Source organism: Alosa alosa, chromosome 10 (genome assembly GCF_017589495.1).
Source record: "Alosa alosa isolate M-15738 ecotype Scorff River chromosome 10, AALO_Geno_1.1, whole genome shotgun sequence".
NCBI lineage: Eukaryota > Metazoa > Chordata > Actinopteri > Clupeiformes > Clupeidae > Alosa > Alosa alosa.
This window is the reverse complement of record NC_063198.1, coordinates 35,410,230-35,431,165: the sequence shown is the minus strand read 5'-3', so window position 1 is coordinate 35,431,165 and position 20,936 is coordinate 35,410,230. Positions and strand designations below refer to the sequence as shown.

The 20,936-nt window shown below is 44.0% G+C and overlaps 1 protein-coding gene across 2 annotated transcripts in view; it reads left to right on the top strand.

The window, feature by feature from the left end:
- The first annotated feature begins 2,837 nt into the window (after positions 1-2,837).
- Positions 2,838-20,936, top strand: part of LOC125302471 (semaphorin-3F-like) — a 120,051-nt gene continuing 101,952 nt past the window's right edge. For both annotated transcript variants that reach the window (XM_048255663.1, XM_048255662.1), the window contains exons 1-2: positions 2,838-3,202; positions 5,523-5,663. In XM_048255663.1, coding sequence (XP_048111620.1) covers positions 5,564-5,663 — 100 coding nt within the window. In that variant the 5' untranslated portion in view covers positions 2,838-3,202; positions 5,523-5,563. The remainder of the gene's footprint in view (positions 3,203-5,522; positions 5,664-20,936) is intronic.

Here is a 20,936-nt window from a genome sequence, read left to right as displayed (position 1 = left end):
CGGATGTAGTGGCACGCAGGGTTCGTGCCACAGTCCAGTTTGATTCCGCTTGGCCGTGTTGCAGGCGTTAGCTGATGATGATGATGATGTTAGCTTCAATCGTATTATCTGGGTGTGTTAGTCCAGCTAAAGGAACTTTGATTCAATCCGTTTTCAGTCGGACTATGTTTACATGCATATAAAAAGTTTAGTTTTGGTCGGAATGACACAATAACTTTTTTTCGAGTGTCATGTAAATGTTCTGACTAAAACATACACTCTCGCTCTCTCTCTCTCGCACCCACACACAGCAGCAGGAGCTCAGCTGAACCTGCAAGACGTTCACTACAGGCAACGTTGCCTGCCTTACAGTCTCACCCTGTGTGTGTGTGTGTGTATGTGTGATAGAGAGGCGTAGGGGTCTGTGAGGTCCTTGTTAATAATACATCTGGCTCTGAGAGACCTTCTTTAGTGTGTTCCTCATCTGATTTTCACACACAGCCTCATCAAACACTGTGTGTGTGTGTGTGTGTGTGATGGCTCTGAGAGCCCTTCCTCAGCGTGTTCTTCATCTGATTTTCACACACACACACACACACACACACATGGCCTCATCAAACATGCTGGCTGATCAAGTCTTCATGCATTATTCTTAATAATGAATATTTCATCATGACTTCATGATTAATAACAATTCACACATTCTCATTCTTGTTCTACAAACCCATGACAAGCAGACATGGAGTAACAGTGTGTGTGTGTGTGTATGAGAGAGAGAGAGTGTGTGTGTGTGTGTGTGTGTGTGTGTGAGAGAGTGTGTGTGTGTGTGTGTGTGTGTGTGTGTGTGTGTGTGTGATGGCTCTGTGATGAGACTGGAGCAGACTCAGAGGAACAGAGGCATCAGGAGGAGACTTCTTCCTCATTTGCACAATGTGATGGATGTGTGTGTGTGTGTGTGTGTGTGATGGATGGGAATTGCAGGCTTGCGGCTTACAACATACTCAAATGCAAACGCATGCACACGCGTGCGCGCACACACACTGATATTATACACACACTCACACACTCATATACACACACACACGCACACACACACTCATATATACACACACTCACATGCACACACACACACACACTCATACTCCAAGGAGAGCCGAGAGGAAAGAATGGAGCAGAGGGAGAGAGAACAGGAGAGAGAGAATAGAGAGAGAGAACAAGAGAGAGAGAACAGGAGAGAGAGAGAACAGGAGAGAGAGAGAACAGGAGAGAGAGAATAGAGAGAGAGAATAGAGAGAGAGAGAATAGAGAGAGAGAATATAGAGAGAGAGAGAACAGGAGAGAGAGAATAGAGAGAGAGAACAAGAGAGAGAGAACAGGAGAGAGAGAACAGGAGAGAGAGAACAAGAGAGAGAGAGAACAGGAGAGAGAATAGAGAGAGAGAACAGGAGAGAGAGAATAGAGAGAGAGAATAGAGAGAGAGAACAGGAGAGAGAGAACAAGAGAGAGAGAATAGAGAGAGAGAACAGGAGAGAGAGAATAGAAGAGAGAGAATAGAGAGAGAGAGAGAACAGAGAATAGAAAGAGAGAACAGGAGAGAGAGAATAGAAGAGAGAGAACAGGAGAGAGAGAATAGAGAGAGAGAACAGGAGAGAGAGAACAGAAGAGAGAGAGAACAAGAGAGAGAACAGGAGAGAGAGAGAACAGGAGAGAGAGAACAAGAGAGAGAACAGGAGAGAGAGAACAAGAGAGAGAACAGGAGAGAGAGAACAGGAGAGAGAGAACAAGAGAGAGAACAGGAGAGAGAGAACAAGAGAGAGAACAGGAGAGAGAGAACAGGAGAGAGAGAAAGAAGAGAGAGAGAACAGGAGAGAGAGAGAGAACAGAAGAGAGAGAGAACAGGAGAGAGAGAATAGAAGAGAGAGAGAACAGGAGAGAGAGAATAGAAGAGAGAGAACAGGAGGAGGAAAGGGGAGGAGAGAAAGGACAGAGGAGATGAGGGAGAGTAGAAGAGTGCAAGATAAGGAGGAGGAGAGGAAGTTTAACACTCTTATGAAAACACCTGTGTGTGTAACGTCTCTATTAGTCCAGGCCCAGATAAGGAGGAGAGGAAGTTTAACACTCTTATGAAAACACCTGTGTGTGTAACGTCTCTATTAGTCCAGGCCCAGATAAGGAGGAGGAGAGGAAGTTTAACACTCTTATGAAAACACCTGTGTGTGTAACGTCTCTATTAGTCCAGGCCCAGATAAGGAGGAGGAGAGGAAGTTTAACACTCTTATGAAAACACCTGTGTGTGTAACGTCTCTATTAGTCCAGGCCCAGATAAGGAGGAGGAGAGGAAGTTTAACACTCTTATGAAAACACCTGTGTGTGTAACGTCTCTATTAGTCCAGGCCCAGATAAGACAGCTGGAACACTTATCAGTAACGAGGCTAAGCCTCCTCTCCAGAGCTCACCAGGCCGACTCCATCAGTCTCCAGAGCTCACCAGGCTTAAAAGCGGTGAACCTCCGCTTTGAACTTCTATTCAAAACTGCCCGGCACAATCGTCAAGAGCAGTGAAGAGTGGGCTATTATCCCCACTGTGTAGGCCACCTCAATTAGTCTGCCTGTGTGTGTGTGTGTGTGTGTGTGTGTGTGTGTGTGTGTGTGTGCATGCTTTTTCTCGATCATGACATCCTGGGCGGGCATCTGTGTGGCTACTTCATCACACAGGCCTATTCCTCTAACACAGAGTTGGCGGGCTGGGGAAGGTTGAGGGGTGGTGCTCCGGTAAACCCCGCCCTGGGCGTGTTTTATGCTAATACGCGCATTGCATCCACCTGCTGGCGCACTTCCCAGCAGTAGGGCAAAGTAGGCTGCGTCTGCCGCCGCGACGTCAGGAGTTATTTTGCGGAAAGGGTTTCTTCTCAGTGGGCTACTGGGACCAGCAGTACAACGTGTATCTACTTCTGTTAATGTGAAGCTGAACTTGTGAACATCTCGGATTCTGATATTGTTCCTCGTAAAAGCTGTGAATGTAGTGTTGAATACCGCGCGCTCAGGTGTGTGTGCTACGAACTAAGCGCAACTCCGGTGTTTCTGCGCGAGCGGGAGCTGACAGCGGGACATGCAGTGGAAGTGGAGAGGTTAAGGGGGACTTCTTCGCCTCTGCTTTGCTGATTCCGATGACTTCTGAGAGCAAACTATACGTTTTCTTAGAGGAGCTACCACATAACCTCCAGGTAAACCACTTGAACAAGGCTGCGGAAAGCGCTTCTTCCGAGACGGAAAACTCCCGTGTTATTGCGCTCAGACCCAGTGTTATGGACGGCGTCTTGCATAGGCTATGAACTCTCCGCGACTTAACCTACCTTATAGACTACTGAATGTGCGGTCCTCTCCGCGACTTACTCCCTATAGACTTATAATGTGCGGTCCAACCGTCCCGTGTCAAGCGCTCCAGAATGCTGCTGGTATTACGCTCGAAAATGTTTGAGAGGCCTACTTCTATTCGTGCAATTTCCTGACAAAATCACCTCTCGTCTTGTCTTTCTATTGACTTTTTCATACAACCCCGTTTAATGTAAATATATGGAGATATTGGCACACTAAACAGACCGGTTTTCCGCCACAGGCTACATTAGGTGCGCGAGCCTTCGCTCCGTCCCCAGTAGCCACCGGTTAATCAGCTACAACAAATTTGCTTTGATCGTCAACTGTTCCTTACAATGATATTTCGTATCGTAGAAATCACATCGTCTACACATTAACACGCACATGCCTATCTAGGATGGGAAGTTCTATATGTCCAATTCCCAGCAGAAATATATATATTTTAGATTTTCTGTGAGAAGCCCTGAGAAACTTTTGCAGGATTTCCGTTGACATGACCTGTGTCTGTTTTAGATTTCCGTTGACATGACAAGTGTCTGTGTTTTTGTCATGAATTTGGTGTTTGGAGGTGTGTGTTTGGTAAGGACAGGACAGCTTCACTCATCTGTTGCTTTCGTCTAAGAATTCGGCTACAATTATTGTTCGGAATACACTAGGACTTCTACCTTCAAAATGCAATTACTATAGGCTTGTTAGACTCTAACAGGTAGGCTAGTGGGCCTATTGAAGCAAGTCAAGAGATTTGTGCAATATTGCCTTACATGTCCATTGTGTTGACCAGTGCATAGAGATAATAAATAATGATAATAATTTATTTTATATAGCGTCTTGAAGTGGTAAAATAAGAGGTGGGTAAACTGAATTACGTGATCACGGTAAGGTGGATTGGGCCATGTGGTATCAGATTTTAAAAAAGCATTCCGAACATGTTTGATGACGGTAGAGGTTATTGTCTAATGTTTTTAACAATACATACAAGTGTATTTAATGATTCATAGAGTGTTGATAAATGTGTAGCCTACATATTGTGAATGTGGATAATACAGTGTGCTTTTTAAAGTTAAAAGTTGCAATAGGTGAAAAAACTCTTTTGAGAGGTGTATAAACTCTAATAAGAAGTGGATACATTTCAGAGGTGTATAAACTGTGTTTACTTGCATTTAGTCTCAACTACACCCATCAGATGAACAATATAACTGAATTCCGTTGTAAACGTAGGTAGTAGCCAGGTTGCTGGTCCGTCTGTGGGGATGTTTGTCGGATCTTCAGTGTGTTCATTTCAAATAATTTCTGAGCAGACGGTTGTTTAATTTCACCTTTATGTGAACAATGGTTGTGTGAATTAGAATAAATAGGTGACCAATTAGCAAATTGCCTGCAATAACTGAAGTTTGAACAGCTGGTTCCCCCCGTAAAACTTGACTTGTCGTTGCATGTTTCGGCTCCGCAGCTTTCAAGACTGCGCATTTAAGTCGATGGTCTGTACCTTAAAAGGAACTCCGTGTTCAAGGGTCAAAATTGCTGTTTTGTGACAAAATGGCAGTTTAACGGCAGTTTTTGAAGAATCGCTTGCCGTTCATATGCAGGTATGTCGTATTTCGCGCTGGGCAGAATAGCATTGCACTGTAACCTAGACCTGCTAGAAATGCAGTATTTTTGGACATGAATACAGCATTGTTGTTCAGAATAACGATGCGCGTGAAGTTTGTAGTGATACTGTGTGATGTGCCAGCTATGTGCAGTGTGCGCTCGTGTCAGGCGAAGATAAGACACTTTCCGCGCGAGCGCAGGGGAACCTGTCGTCTTACCGGCACGCGCATTTCGAGATAGATAATCGATAGAGATAGATAACTTTATAATTGATTTCAAACTTTTATCAGGCAAATACACAATAAGCCAGCTCACTGTTTATTTACCGTTGGAAAATGGCAGAGTATGTGGCCTTTCTGTCTGTTAAACTATGTATGTGTGTGATCCAATGACCCAACTTGAGAGGGTGACCCAATGACCCAACTTGGCGGGTGGCCACTCTTCTAAAACCCTCAGCAGTCTGTGCACATCTCCTACCTGCATGTCAGGTTGTCATAGTGTAACTGTCCTGTGCTAACCCATGTCAGGTTGTCATGGTGTAGCTGTCCTGTGCTAACTTCTCTCCCTCCTCTATGGCAGAACCCCGGGCCTTGTGTGTGAACCCAGCTGGCTCTAGGACCATGATGCCCTCTGTGCCGCTTGTGCTGCTGCTGCTGGGCTCGCTGGCGCTGGCCTCTGCTGACCAGTCACAGGCCCCTCGCGTCCTCCTGTCCTTCACAGGTAAGAGATGTGTGTGTGTGTGTGTGTGTTATGCTGGCCTGTGTGAGAGGAGTTGCAGTTTTTTTGTGTGTGAGATGTTGCTGGTCTATTTGGTGTGTGTGTGTGAGAGAGAGAGAGGGAGAGAGAGATGCTGCTGGTCTATTTGGTGTGTTAGGTGTGTGTGTGTGTGTGAGAGAGAGAGGGAGAGAGATGCTGCTGGTCTATTTGGTGTGTTAGGTGTTCGTGTGTGTGTGTGTTTGTGTGAGAAAGAGAGAGGGAGAGAGAGAGAGAGATGCTGCTGGTCTATTTGGTGTGGTGTGTGTGTGTGAGGTGACTAGGATAGGAGACTATGAGAAGAGGCAGGAGTGGTGTTGTGCAACGGGCTCAGTTATTTCCTTCAATGTTTTGTTTAAAAGCAATCATGTAGGCTAGCATTCCAAGTTACAGAATAGAAACTAATGCGTTAGCTTATGGCTAATGTATATGAGAAATCTCAGAATCCTCAGATGCTGATGATTAGCATAATCGATAAAAGTAGATATTTAGACCGAACTTCAGTCCATTTACAAAAGGCTTACATAAGTAAAGTTCCACACATACACACACACACTCTCACCACACATACACACACACTCTCACCACACATACACAAACACTCTCTCAAGAGCTGCTTTCAGACACGTCCTCCGCAGTATATGCGGAGCTTTGTCAAACGGAGGTCCGACCCTTCGTGTGATTCAGATATGATGCTAACATGCGGACATTATGCGGTCATGTGTGAACGACACCGACGCACATGAACAGAATCTCTGCATGTTCTTCGCTTGGTTCAGACACGAGCTCATTTACATAATGTCCGTCGGAAATATCAGGGGTGTTGGGGGAGTTATTTATGGGACAGTCATAGTGTAGCCTAGCGTAGCCTAGCATAGCGCAGCCCTATTCTCATGTAAGAGTTTCAACAGTCTCATTGCTTCGGCAGGGGCGGACCTGCCATTAGGCATGGTCAGGCAATTGCCTGGCGGCCTCGGCCACCAGGGGGCCTCGTCATCCCCATATTGTTTTTTTTTCTTTTTTGTTTTTTTTAATAAATGAAAAAGAAAAAGGGAGGAGGAAGATTTTAGAAAGAAATTGCCTAAATTAACCAACTTCTTCCAGTCGAAGAATTCTTCCACGGAAGAAAGTAATTTGGACAGTGATGCAACAACATCTGCAACATCTGCTGAGCTGGGTGGTGTAGCTAATGCTAGCTGCAGTAGCTGTGGCACTGATGCACCACCACCGGCAACTTGCACTACATATTCTTCTACTGATGATGATGATGATTATGATGTTGATCTAAGTGAAACAGTCGTGAGGGACAAGATCACTGTCACTGCTGAAGTCCACACTGGTGCTGCTACGGACACCATTTCAGTAGCAGAAGCTTTGGGTACAACAAAACCAGTAACGTGAGTAGCCCAAACACGATACCTAGCTAACTACAGTGACGACCCTGCGTTATGGCAAGACACCGTAAGAGATGCAGAGCGAGTTGAAATCGTTAAAAAAGGCCCTGTGCAAATTAATAACTTTGAATTCCCCAAAAATGCAGATAAACCACCCAGAAGATTCACGGTTGAACATTATTACATGACCATGAAAACCATGAAAAATTTAGAAAAAATAAACAGAAAATGGCTAGTTTATTCGGTCAGTGCATACGCTGTTTATTGTTTTGGATGTCGGCTTTTTGGAAGATCAAACACCTCATTTAGTTTGCACGCACACACACACACTCACTCTCACTCTCTCCCTCTCTTCTACACATAGCCTACACGGACAGACTCTCTTACAGTACATAGCTACATAGAGTATATTCACACACAGAGACCCCAAACCCCTAGCCTACACTCTCTCTCTCTCTCTCTCTCTCTCTCACACACACACACACACACACACTCACACATACACAGACAGACATACACACCATTAAAAATTGTAATACTTTCAAAGGTTTTTACTACTGTTTCTTGATTTTCATCTATGGCAAAAAGTATTTGTTGTATTTGAGTATGCCAAAGTGTGTTTTAGTTTTAGGGTTGTGGTGTGTGTGTGTGTGTGTGGGGGGCTCGGAGGGGCCTCGGAATCCTTTGCCATGGGCCTCAAAGTGTCCAGGTCCTCCCCTGTGCTTCGGATAGTGTGTAGTAGGTTAAAGGTGACGATGCCACGGATGTGAAGTCCTTTGTAAGCAGGGCATCCTTGTGCGTGTGTGTGTGTGTTTGTGTGCGTGTGTGCATGTGTGTGTGTTAATGTGTGTATGCAGGGCATCCGTTCATGATTTGCTGCAGTCTCCCTCTCGTAGTTGTTGTGCAGCAGACAGACTGGGTTGTGTGTGGAGGGATACCAGCACACACACTTCCCACACACACACACTCACAAACACACACACACACACAAACACACACACACACGCACCTCTTTCTCTCACTCACACACACATACTCCTATAGATATACACTAATGCACACATCAAATACCTTTCTCACTCACTCACTCATGCGTGTGTGCACACACACACACACACACATATTGACACTCCCCTTGTTCCAACAAATATGCCCCACTTTCCACTCATTTAGTACTTTCAACACCCCCATGCACACACAAAAGCTCACAATGACACCACTTGTTATGCCCCAAATGTCTGCCTCATTGGAAATAAAACACACACACACCTGTGAGGAACTCCTGAGATAAACCATGTGACCTCCAGGAAACCCTGTCACTGCTCAGGTGACACACACACACACACACACACACACCGGTGTTCTCACGGTTTTAAGCTAACTTAGTAGTGTTGTTGTGCATGGTGAGAGTATAAGAATATGTGGATGAAATTAATTATGTTTTCCATGTCATTTGGTAAAATAAATGCTCAAAAACTCGAGGAAATTCTATCTTGGATTATAGGAGATAAGTGTCTTGTATCATTTCTATAATTTTGGTGAGTGGGAATTACAAACTATCTTCAGATGTAAATGGTTGTGTATCCTATTACTCAAATTCAATTAAACCCACCAATAGGCTAGCTAGACCTTAGTTTCACAGCCTAGGTATGTTAGCAACATGGCTTGAAAGCATTGCCTGTATCACAAACAAAATTGAAACAATGGTGGAATTTATCTGGGAATAGGCTACTTGGGCGAGCTATCTTGCTGGCGTGTTTAATTTGGTTCCTTGGTTAACATAATGTAGGCTACGTTTTTTGCACAAAATTGTGTCTGCTAATAAACTTAAACATAAACACAAACAAGCGTGATCTCCTGTGGAATCCCTGACTGCGCCTTCAATGTTTGCCTACTATTATTTGTTGACATCAAACCTGAACGAACGGCAGCTGTTCCTGAAGTTCACTTGCATGTTTTTTTTTTTTTTAATTAGGCAACTTTTTTTGCAGTGCCGCTTGAATTCCAGGAGCGGCGCTGTGCCGCTGATGAATACATTGTAGGGGAAACACTGCAATACATGCAGTACACACATACACACTACTCCTGCCCAGCACACACACACACACACACACACATGCACACATACACACTACTCCTGCCCAGCACACACACACACACTCCCTCTGCACTCCTTGCAATATATACACCTTGCAACACACATACACACACACACACACACACACGCACACACACACACACATACACACACGCACACACACACACATGCACACACACACACACACATGCACACATACACACTACTCCTGCCCAGCACACACACACACACTCCCTCTGCACTCCTTGCAATATATACACCTTGCAACACACACACACACACACACACACACACACACACACACACACACACACACACACTCCCTCTGCACTCCTTGCAGCACACACACACAAGTCATGCCAACACCGAGAACGCACACAGATCTTATCTGAAAGCAAATATATCGCATAACTGCTATCGTATTATCACTTAACTTATACCCCGAGTTAAAGGAGAATTCCGGTGTGATATTGACCTAAAATGTGTTGAAACATGATACCGAGTGTGAACGTATGTCTCGTAGCTCATCTCGGCTTGTCCCCTGCACTCCGAAATCTGGTGCTAGTTAGCCGATGCTGCCAACAGGTTTTCGAAGGAGGTGCCTCGGGCATCGGCCTAGTCATGCAAATAAATCACTGTTTTACACCATTTACGAGGCTCAAAGTAGCTCTACACTTCATTGGTAGACTTCCGAGGGCCTTGACATTTAAAACGAGACATTGAGAACTTTGAAAAAGCACTTGTAGTTTATTTACAAGACGATTTATAAAGACAGTACCTTCAGGAAGATACCGCTCCCCGCCATCTTGAATTTAGTCACGATAAGTCGAGCGACGAGTACGAATGAACAGGTATGATAAGGGACCAGATTCCAAAAATAATTCCGTGGAAATGCATGGATTCCAGTTGCTGCTACTGGAAAGATTGGGCTACAGAGATTGTGATTGGGCTACAGAAGGCATGTGATTGGGCTACAGAGATGTGATTGGGCTACAGAGATTGTGATTGGGCTAGAGGGCATGTGATTGGGCTACAGAGATTGTGATTGGGCTACAGAGATTGTGATTGACAAAAAGAGCTCTCCTCCTTGTAAGCCCCGAAGAGAACTTGCTACTCTGCCTCTGAAAAATACGGTGCTCTTCGTTTCAGTTTTCGACTCTCAATAGATGATGCCTTCATAAGTTCACCTTGAACGCGCACAACTCTAGGTTAATCAACACGGGGTTAATTGAACTAATTGGTAACCGGTGTTTTGGAACCGACAGCTCTGGTTTAGTCGTCACAGGGTCAGACAACCCAGAGGTTAAGTTTTATCTCAGGGTTTGTTAAACCTCCTTTCTGGAACACCCCCCAGCACTACAATGAACCCCTGAAACAAATCAGGGAAAGGTGAGTGCATGTGAGTGTGGTTGCAAAGTCTGTGTATTGCACAAGGCGGTCTTTTGACAGTTAAGCCATAGCAGGATGGGTCGGTGAAAAGCAGATGTATCCTTTTTCACACTAATAAACGGCACGTTAATAATAACAATAATAAACGGCATGTTAATAATAACAATAATAAACGGCACATTAAAGTCCATAAGCTAGCTGGAAAAGGTTTGAAGAGGTTTTGAATTGTAAGATGGAGTGCAGGAGAGCACGGATGTATGAGGGGAGTGAGTTCCACAGTTTGGGTGCGGCACTGGAGAAAGCCCTTGTTCCCATTGTATTGTGGTGAGCCTGGCGTTAGGTAGACTCAGTAATCCGGCTGTAGATGATCGCAGTGAACCAGAGGTTGTATAGGTCTGCTTTAGGAGTTCTGTGATATATAGGGGGCGAAGGTTATGGAGGGCTTTGAATGTCATCGACAGGATTTTAAAGTTGATCCGTTAAAGTTGATCCGTTGGGAGCCAGTGTAGCTGTAGGCATTATTGATAGGGTGGGGAAATGAGAGGGGACTGTCCAGGATAACTCCAAGGTTCTTATCAGAGGGTACTATCAGGATAACTCCAAGGTTCTTATCAGAGGGTACTATCAGGATAACTCCAAGGTTCTTATGAGAGGGTACTGCCAGGATAACTCCAAGGTTCTTCACCTGTTAGGAGACAGGTGTGGTGGTCTCATCCATTGTGGGATGGCTCTGTCCTCCTGAGAGGTGAGTAGAGGCTTGTGGGATAGCTCTGTCCTCCTGAGAGGTGAGTAGAGGCTTGTGGGATAGCTCTGTCCTCCTTGTGAGCGGCAGGGTGCAGGCCTCTGTGCATGCTCTAAGCCTGTGTGAGCCTGATCTCAGATGACACTCAGGGGCTCAGGGCTTTATCCAGATTAGCAACTCTGCAGAGGAAAGAGAGAGTGTGTAAGAGAGTAAGTGTGTGAGAGAGAGAGAGTGGAGTTTGTATGGGTATGTGTGTGTGTGAGAGAGAGAGAGAGTGGGTTTGAGAGTGTGTGTGTGTGTTTGAGAGAGAGAGAGGTCTTTGACCTCATTACTACTGATTGAAATGGGAGCAGAGAAAAGCTGCATTTAGATGCACATGCTGAGCTGCTGCCCACAGAGAGCCTCCATGCTGCTAATGCTAGCACTGACCCTTACCTGACCCAACTCTAACCCAACCCCTAACCTGACCCAACTCTAACCCAACCTGACCCTGGGAGAGGGAGTGTGTGTGTGTGTTCTGGATTAATACATTCTCAGTGCCGTGTCAGAGGGCTGTGATGTCCCATCAGATTAACACCCCACAGAAGAGCCACAGAGATGTGAGCCACTACACACACACACACACACACTCAAACACACACACGCACACACACTCGCATGAATGCATGCATACACATTCACACACACACACACACACACACACACAAATACGCTCTTATTGAACTAACGGCTCTTATTGAAGATCAGAACTATCTGAGCTCTGGGAGGGTTGGGTTTCATATTTATGATCCACTTCTGATGAACATCTTGGTTCTTGTCCCGCACCAGGAATGTATGTAGTGTGTAGCCCCCCTTGGGGATCAATAAACCCTGCTTATGCTGGTATCTGGTTTTAGCTGGTCTTTGCTGGTTTTCTTCCAGCTCTTGCTGATCTTTGCTGGTGTAGCTTGTTGGGCCACCAGCTGGATATGCTGGTGTGACCATCTGAGGAAGCTGGTCATACTGGTGTGACCAGCCTGTCTTGTGGGATACAGCTGGTGCAAGATGGTCATGCTGGTGACCAGCCTGTCAAGCTGGTCATGCTGGTTTGCTACTGTAGAATGATCAACATAAGCTGGCATGGCCAGTTAAACCAGCACTATAGACCAGCAACACCAGCTAAAATGACCAGCTTGAGGTGGTACGACAAGCAAAACCAGCTGAATTACCATCATAAGCTGGGCAAACCAGCTGAAGGTATGTTTTTGCAAGAAATTTGCTGGTCTAGCAAGTCAACCATTATAGGGTGGTCAAACAAGCTGTTTTTTCCAGCAGGGAAGTATATAGATAGATAGATACTTTATTGATCCCCAGGGGAAATTCAAAATAATCTATCTATATATCTATCTAGCCTGTTTCTACTGTAGCTGTATGTGAGAGACTGTTCCTATTTTAGCTGTGCGTGAGACTGTTCCTAATGTATGTGAGAGACTTTTCCTATTTTAGATAAAGGACAGTTCCTAATGTATGTGAGAGACTGTTCCTATAGTAGACTGTTCCTTAGAGAGCCTATCCTGTATCTCTCTGCTCTAGTCTTTCTTCAGTGCAGGGGAAATGCTAAACTGCTCCCCTGTCTCCACACACAATGGACCCTGTGTGTTAGTGCAGGCCTGGTCTCCCTCTGGGAACTCTGGGGCAGCCTGTTAGCGTTAGCCATTCCTCCCTATCTATGTGCAAGCCTGTTAGCATTAGCCACCCATGCTGACATTAACCATTCCTCCCTATCTATGTGCATCCCTGTTAGCATTAGCCACCCCTGCTGACATTAGCCATTCCTCCCTATCTATGTGCAAGCCTGTTAGCATTAGCCACCCCTGCTGACATTAGCCATTCCTCCCTATCTATGTGCAACCCTGTTAGCATTAGCCATCCTTCAGGGCTCCAGACTAACTTTTTGCACTGGTTGCACTGGTGCGCCTAACTTTTTTTCTTAGGTGCACCAGCACAAAAGTAAGGTGCACCCAAATTTTCAACCACAACGCATTTAACACCGCAGCAGGTTCACTTTTTTTCCTTAATTACTGTCCTATATAGGTTGTCCTATGACTTATGATTTACAATTCTACAAGAAAAGTAACTTAATGAAGTGTTGCTGCTTAAGTGCTTCACTGAGCTGAAATTTAAACTTAAAACATCTCAAGATGAATTAAATAAAAATAACAGTGAGTAAATTAACAGTGCACGTCTTTTACGGGCTTCAAACTGCACATCTCATGGCTCAATGTCTTACATACTATCCTTCATGATCTTTAGGCCTTGGCTAAACCAGCTCGCCATGCTAGCATCTTCCATAGAAATGTATTTGAGCACAATTTAAAGAGATGTTCCAAGTATGTGATTTTGCAATGATGATTGCAATAATCATTTGACAGCCCCACAATGCAATAAACTTTTTAATTTTAGTATTTTTAAATTTTCAATAAGAACATCACTATGGTTAATGCAGTAACAAAATGGTAGGCCTATTATTATAGGCTATTGCAATGACTTGCCATGCTTGATCTAAATGTGTTCATTCAATTCACCGTACACAATGACCACAGTTATACATGCAGGGAATATTCGGGCTTTAAATGTAGCAGTGATATTAGGTTTGCGCCAAATACCGGATTAAATTGATTGATGCCATCAGAATGAGTTTACACAACTCGCGCGCAAAACGAATATTGCTGTTGAAAACCGGGTTACTCCCACGTTCAAACTATTTTTCTGGTGAATAATTATTTCGGACTGAACTTGGTGAAGGGAAGTTTCACTAGGTCTATCGTAGGCAACGATAAACTTGATCATCATTTCGGGCTCGTCTGATCGGTTTGCTGTTGCCAGCTGCCGAAAGGCAGTGGGGAGAGGGGACATTTGTCTCAGCCTATGTGACCACACTGTAATGCAACTACATCCACTCTGTTTATCTGACGGGTCTCTGACCTCTCTCTCTCTCTGCAGCACACGCATTTTCAAATTTACACACAGGCACTGGGCCACGGCCAATCAGAGGGGAGGTCCTGCCCTTCACTATCTGTGATTTGTTTAAACCACGATATTGGCCAAATATGTGTCTGTTATTGAACCAACGGTAGAGTTTCAATGCGGTCACTTTTTTATTGGCTCTCTCGGTTTAGTTGGTCGGGCCGCCTTGACCTCTCGAATAGCTGGTCGCGCCCCTGCCCCCCTGCTGACATTAGCCATTCCTCCCTATCTATGTGCAACCATGTTAGCATTAGCCACCCCTGCTGATGTTAGCGATTCCTCCCTATCTATGTGCAACCATGTTAGCATTAGCCACCCCTGCTGATGTTAGCGATTCCTCCCTATCTATGTGCAACCATGTTAGCATTAGCCACCCCTGCTGATGTTAGCAATTCCTTAATATCTATGTGGAACCATGTTAGCAGTAGCCATGTCTGCTGATGTTAGCGATTCCTCCCTATCTATGTGCAAGCCTGTTAGCATTAGCCACCCCTGCTGACATTAGCCATTCCTCCCTATCTATGTGCAAGCCTGTTAGCATTAGCCACCCCTGCTGATGTTAGCGATTCCTCCCTATCTATGTGCAACCATGTTAGCATTAGCCACCCCTGCTGACATTAGCCATTCCTCCCTATCTATGTGCAACCCTGTTAGCATTAGCCACCCCTGCTGACATTAGCCATTCCTCCCTATCTATGTGCAAGCCTGTTAGCATTAGCCACCCCTGCTGACATTAGCCATTCCTCCCTATCTATGTGCAACCCTGTTAGCGTTAGCCACCCCTGCAGATGTTAGCCATTCCTCCCTATCTATGTGCAACCCTGTTAGCGTTAGCCACCCCTGCAGATGTTAGCCATTCCTCCCTATCTATGTGCAACCCTGTTAGCGTTAGCCACCACTGCTGACATCCCTATCTATGTGCACCTAACAACCCTCCATGCAGAACCTCCAGTCCTCATCCACACACTGCTCCTAGTGAACCTCACACGTCCTAACCCTAATCCTATGTCCAGCAAGTGAACCTCACACGTCAACACTGCGCCTATGTCCAGCAAGTGCACCTCACACGTCAACTTCTCAACTCCTGAAGAGACATACCAGTGTCACACACACTCTTTAACAGACATGCTAGCATCAGACTTCCTAAATCCTAGAGATATTCTAGTGACACACACACTCCCTGCTTTCGACACACACTCTCCCTGCTAACAACACCAGGCTAACGACACATACACTCTCTGCTATCGACACACACTCTCCCTGCTAACGACACACACACTCCCTGCTACTGACACACACTGCTTCTCTGTTTGTTTGTTGTTTGTCCTCCAGTAAGACCTCTTGTCACTGTCGGGCTGCTTCTCAATTGTGCGTGTGTGCATGTGTGTGTGCATGGTGTGTATGGGTGTGCGTGTGTGTGTATGTGTGTGTGCATGTGTGTATGTGTGTGTGTGCATGTGTGTGTGTGTGTTGAGTGCTTCTCTCATTGCTCATTGTGCATATGTGGGTGTCTTTGATGCCTTTGAGTGCTGTTTTGAAATGCTGATTTGCCCTCTTGTGTGTTAGTGGTGTAGGCGGTGTTTGTCTGGCCAGGAGATGGACTCTTATCTCCCCAGCATGTGGTTTTGTTTGGGGTTCATCTTTTCAAGCATCCCTGTAGGAGGGCTTCCTCGTCCCTGCTGCTGCTGCTATCCTCGCTGTTTGTCAGTGTGTGTGTGTGTGTTCTGAAGTTGTCGTCAGTGTCGCCCCCTCACCCGGCCTCAGCCCTGTGTGTGCGTGTGTGTGTGGGTTCACATCATTCACTGGAGTTCATTCACATTCTGGGAGAGCTGGGGGCGGCAGGGAGGTTGGCATGGGTCCTCAGGGCAGAGAAAGGCCAGCACCGCACCCTACCGGGACACACACACACATAAGCACACACACACATATTACACACCCACATGTTGCACACACACGCACATATTACACACACATGAGCACACACACACACACATATTACACACACACACGCACATGTTACACACACACACGTTACACACACACGCACATATTACACACACACACATGAGCACACACACGCACATATTACACACACACACATTACACACACACACACACACACACATATTACACACACATTTTCAACATATATATTGTGTAAGAAATACACAGAGATGTGTTAAAAACAACGCAAGTTTGAATGTAATGTGATCTTCGTGCACCAATAAACGCTTCTTTGAGTAATTTGGTCGCCTCGATTGACAGTGATAATAGCAAACAAGCAGAAAATGCGCTAGTTACAATTTTGGCCTGGTTCATGATGCTATCGACTGCAGGAGCACACACAGATACCAAATCTGATTGAGTGGCCTGTGAACAGAGGGGAGAGGCGTGTCGAGTGCGGGGCTTAAAGAAACGTGTTAATCAGGCCTCTGTAGGAGTTGAAATTGTATGTATTTCCAAAAACCCTATTTCTTCACGGAATGTGGCAAAATAATAGTTTTTCTCGATTATACTATTTTTGTGATTGTTTGGAGCCAAAAATTGAAATAGGATTAATTGCACAGCCCTAACACAAACACACACACACACACACACACAAGCACACAAACATGCTTACACAAATCCATGCTCTACCAGGCAGAGGTGCATCTGTGAATAGGTAAGCCTGGTGTGTGTGTAAGTGTGTGTGATGGAGAAGATGATTTGGAAAAAAGCGAACACTCGAACTCGGAATAAGGTTTCCATTACAGCTCAGCACGTCAGCACGTGAATGAATGAAAACGGATGCCTTAATCTCGCAATAAGCGGATGGAAATCCCGACACTCTTTCAACTACATGAAACCATCAAATACCCCACAGATTTCAGGTCAATAGTCCCGATATTTAGCAAACGTAAATTAAATCCCAAATCGAACATCTTCTGCTTTTGATAGCCTACCGGTATGCCGCTCCAAGCGAAGTAGGCCTTAGGCTATGTCTACGACGGAGTATTAGGGCCACACATGAAGGAAAAAAATATTTTTGCCATGACGAGATTAAACTAGACATGTCGACTTTAAAGTCGCCATGTCAACATTAAACTCGACATTTCGAGAATAAAGTTGAAATGTAATATCGACTTTAATCTCGACGTATCGACTTTAATGTCGCCATGTCGACATTAAACTCAACATTTCGAGAATAAAGTTGAAATATCATGTCGACTTTAATCTCGAGGTGTCGACATTAAACTCAACATTTTGAGAATAAAGTTAGTTTGGAGAGAGAACGACCGCTCGGGACGATTGAAAGGGAGGACGAATGAAACAATGCAACAAGTGCAACAATGATTCAGAGTGCTCGAGTGCAACAATGATTAGACATAGGCCTATATCATGTGGACAAAACATAGAACATATTAACCTACGTTGCTCAGCCAAATACTTTGCTGTTAGGTCCTTATCACAGAGTTACAGGCGATAAATGCGATGGTCAAAAGTAGCCTAAACGTCATAGCGGTTTATTTATTTATTGTAGGCCTATTATTAAAGTGTTGTTCTAAACATTTAGTTGTTGCATCTAAATGTTCAACTTCATGCTTATGCACTAGAGGCATACTAGGTGCTCTCCCCAATCCTAGACTTTCACGTTGCTTGTTTGTAATGGATGCAAAACAGCCCATTGCTGAATGTCTATGGAGGGACGAATGAAGCTGTCCTCCCGACCTCCCCATGTAGGCTAGTAGCCTACTTGCACACATATGCACACAAAGTGCATAAATAAAGTGCATGGACACATATTCTCTCAATGGGATTAAAATAGTATATATGCTTAGGCTATACCTGTGTTTCTAGCCTCCTATAGGCTACGTATTGCAGGTGAGACATGGAAAAGCAGTTTTAGAAAAATGAGTTTTGCCATGTTATCCTATGGAGAGTGACGCCCGTGGGTCATGAAGGGCAGTTATTTGGATGTGCAGTAGCCTTAACCACGTAAAACAGAGTGAAATAACATTTTGTATAGAAACATTATATAATTGGATACATACATTTTTCTAGCTATTTAGCCTAAACGGCATAGTATTTCCATAAACCGAGACAGCACTTCACGATGACGGCAATGATAGTTAACAGACAAGACGCAATCTATCTAAATATCTGCAATCTATCTGAAATAACACCTATTTGAAGCCCATTTTTCATGTAATATATTGTGTAGGCCTATTAGTGTAGGCTACATAGCTTAAACTGTGTAGGCTATGTTTAAACAGTAGGGCCTATTGCGAGTTTAATGTCAGCATGTCGACTTTTTAAAGTCGACCGCGTCCGAATTAAAGTAGATATGATATTTCAACTTTATTCTCGAAATGTCGAAGTTTAATGTCGACATGGCGACTTTAAAGTCGACATCGTCGAGATTAAAGTCGACATTAAATTTCAACTTTATTCTCGAAATGTCGAAGTTTAACGTCGACATGTCGACTTTAAAGTCAACATGTCGAAGTTTAATCTCGCCATGGCAAAAATATTTTTCTCTTTCATGTGTGGCCCTAATACTCCGTCGTATATGTCTCACAATAAAACGCACCACGTAAGAAATAAAGGCCTAGCTGCCTCAAATTAACCTGGAAAATCCAGACCCTGATAATCTAGAAAGATTAAGGGTCTGGCAAAGAACAATTTAATGGCCCAACTTTCGAGTGCAACAAGCATGCATTTAAAAATCTCACTGCACGCAAATTGGATAACACTAGACCATGTTTACTCTGAATGATTTCGGACTTTGACGCAATCGGATAACACTACGACCAATGTGTACTGTCCTCCAACGTTGCAGTCTTCATCAGTTTAGCTGGTGCATCGGAATGTTGGGTAAAAGTAACGTGCATCATTTCTCTTTGCCAGAGTGTCTCGCAGAGACAATTCCATTGTGCTCTCGCTAGAACTCTGGATTTCCAGGGTAGCCTCAAATACAAGCCTGCCCCAAATAAAGGTGCTGTGCTTTGCGCAGCCTAAATAAAAGACCCCAGGATTTATGATAGTCTGTCTCCTAAACATTCCTCACCCGTTATCTAGACATGCATGAAAACATTTGAAAACACAACTCACTGCCATATGTAATATTATATCGCTGTTTTGCTACTAATTATCTTTCATGTAATGAATGCGCACACTAGAAAGTGAAAGTAGGCCTACCATGCGCTCCGCGTCTGTAGCTGTCTGTTCACGTCCGCAATTGATCATAACGTTCCTAAAATGGAGAACACATCCATGTTCTCTCGCGTTATAGGCTATTGTGCTTCTGTGTTTGCAAAATTCCTGATGGTTCCTGATTGCTAAACTTTTGTTTTCCTTTCCTGTCGATAGCGGTTGATGTAGAAGCACCTAGGCTATAATTTGACTTTAGCTGTGACAAATCCTGCTAAGAGAGAGGGAGAGAGAGAGAGAGGCACCCGCAAAGTGGTCCCGCGCGTGTGTGTCTCTACGTTCAGTTGAAGTCAGAGTTGGTCCGTCCAGTCAATAGTCCCGCATTCAGGCCGCTCCATTATTAGATTAACCCATTTAGGTCTAAAACGCCTGGAAAAAATGCCTGTAAAACCTAAGGTTGATTTCCGAAAACCCCCTAAAACCTGAAGTTTTTCTGGAAATTCAGAAATTGTGTCAACGCCTACTGAATGATTGATTTCTCAGCCTCTGTAGCAGATAGGAACAACATTTTAAAAGTATTTGAGAGCTTACACCTGTGGCTTCACAAAAATAAAATGTGTCAGTGCAGGAACAGCACTATTTTATCAGAAACCAGTGCATTTTCCACAGCTTGTCATTCTGGTTGACATCTACTGCCTGGTTATATGTATTATTGGTATGTTCAGAAATTACTGATAGGCCTACACAAGCTGAAATAGTTTAAAAAAGTGTAACTGTGTTTATTATATTACAAAAACATAGGCAAATTGGGGCCACCACCACCTTGACGCTTATCAGTAATAACTAGAAATGCAATTCCAAGGAATTACCAGTGCATGAAAATGCAAAAGTTGTGATGTAAAATATCATGTATAGTTACAATAGATAATACAGAGATGGTTACTACGGTGATGCTAGGATAGACATGGTGGTTGCAAAGCTTAATAAAAGTTGATAGTTTAAAAGTAGACCGTTGAATGTAGATAGTTTAAAAGTTGTTGATAGACATCTAGTTTAATAGATAGATGGTTTAATGGTAGTTTAAAAGTACACCGTTTAAAAGTTGAATGTATAGTTTAAAAGTTGTTGATAGACAGCTAGTTTAATGATAGTTTACAAGTAGACCGTTTAAAAGTTGAATGTAGATAGTTTAAAAGTTGTTGATAGACAGTTAGTTTAATAGATAGATAGTGTAATGATAGTTAAAGAGTAGACTGTTTAAAAGTTGAATAGTTGTAGCTGTGTAAATAGTTGTTGACAGACTGAAAGTTTAATGAATGTTGATATTCAAATAGTTTAATGGCTGTGTATAGGTAGATAATTGACGATAACTAAAAGTTGGAATGGCTCTAATGTTTGCTAGCAATTATGCTAACAATTTTAACTATGGTAACAATGTTAACCATGCTACTTAGTCAAGTCAAATCGGCTTTTATTGTCAA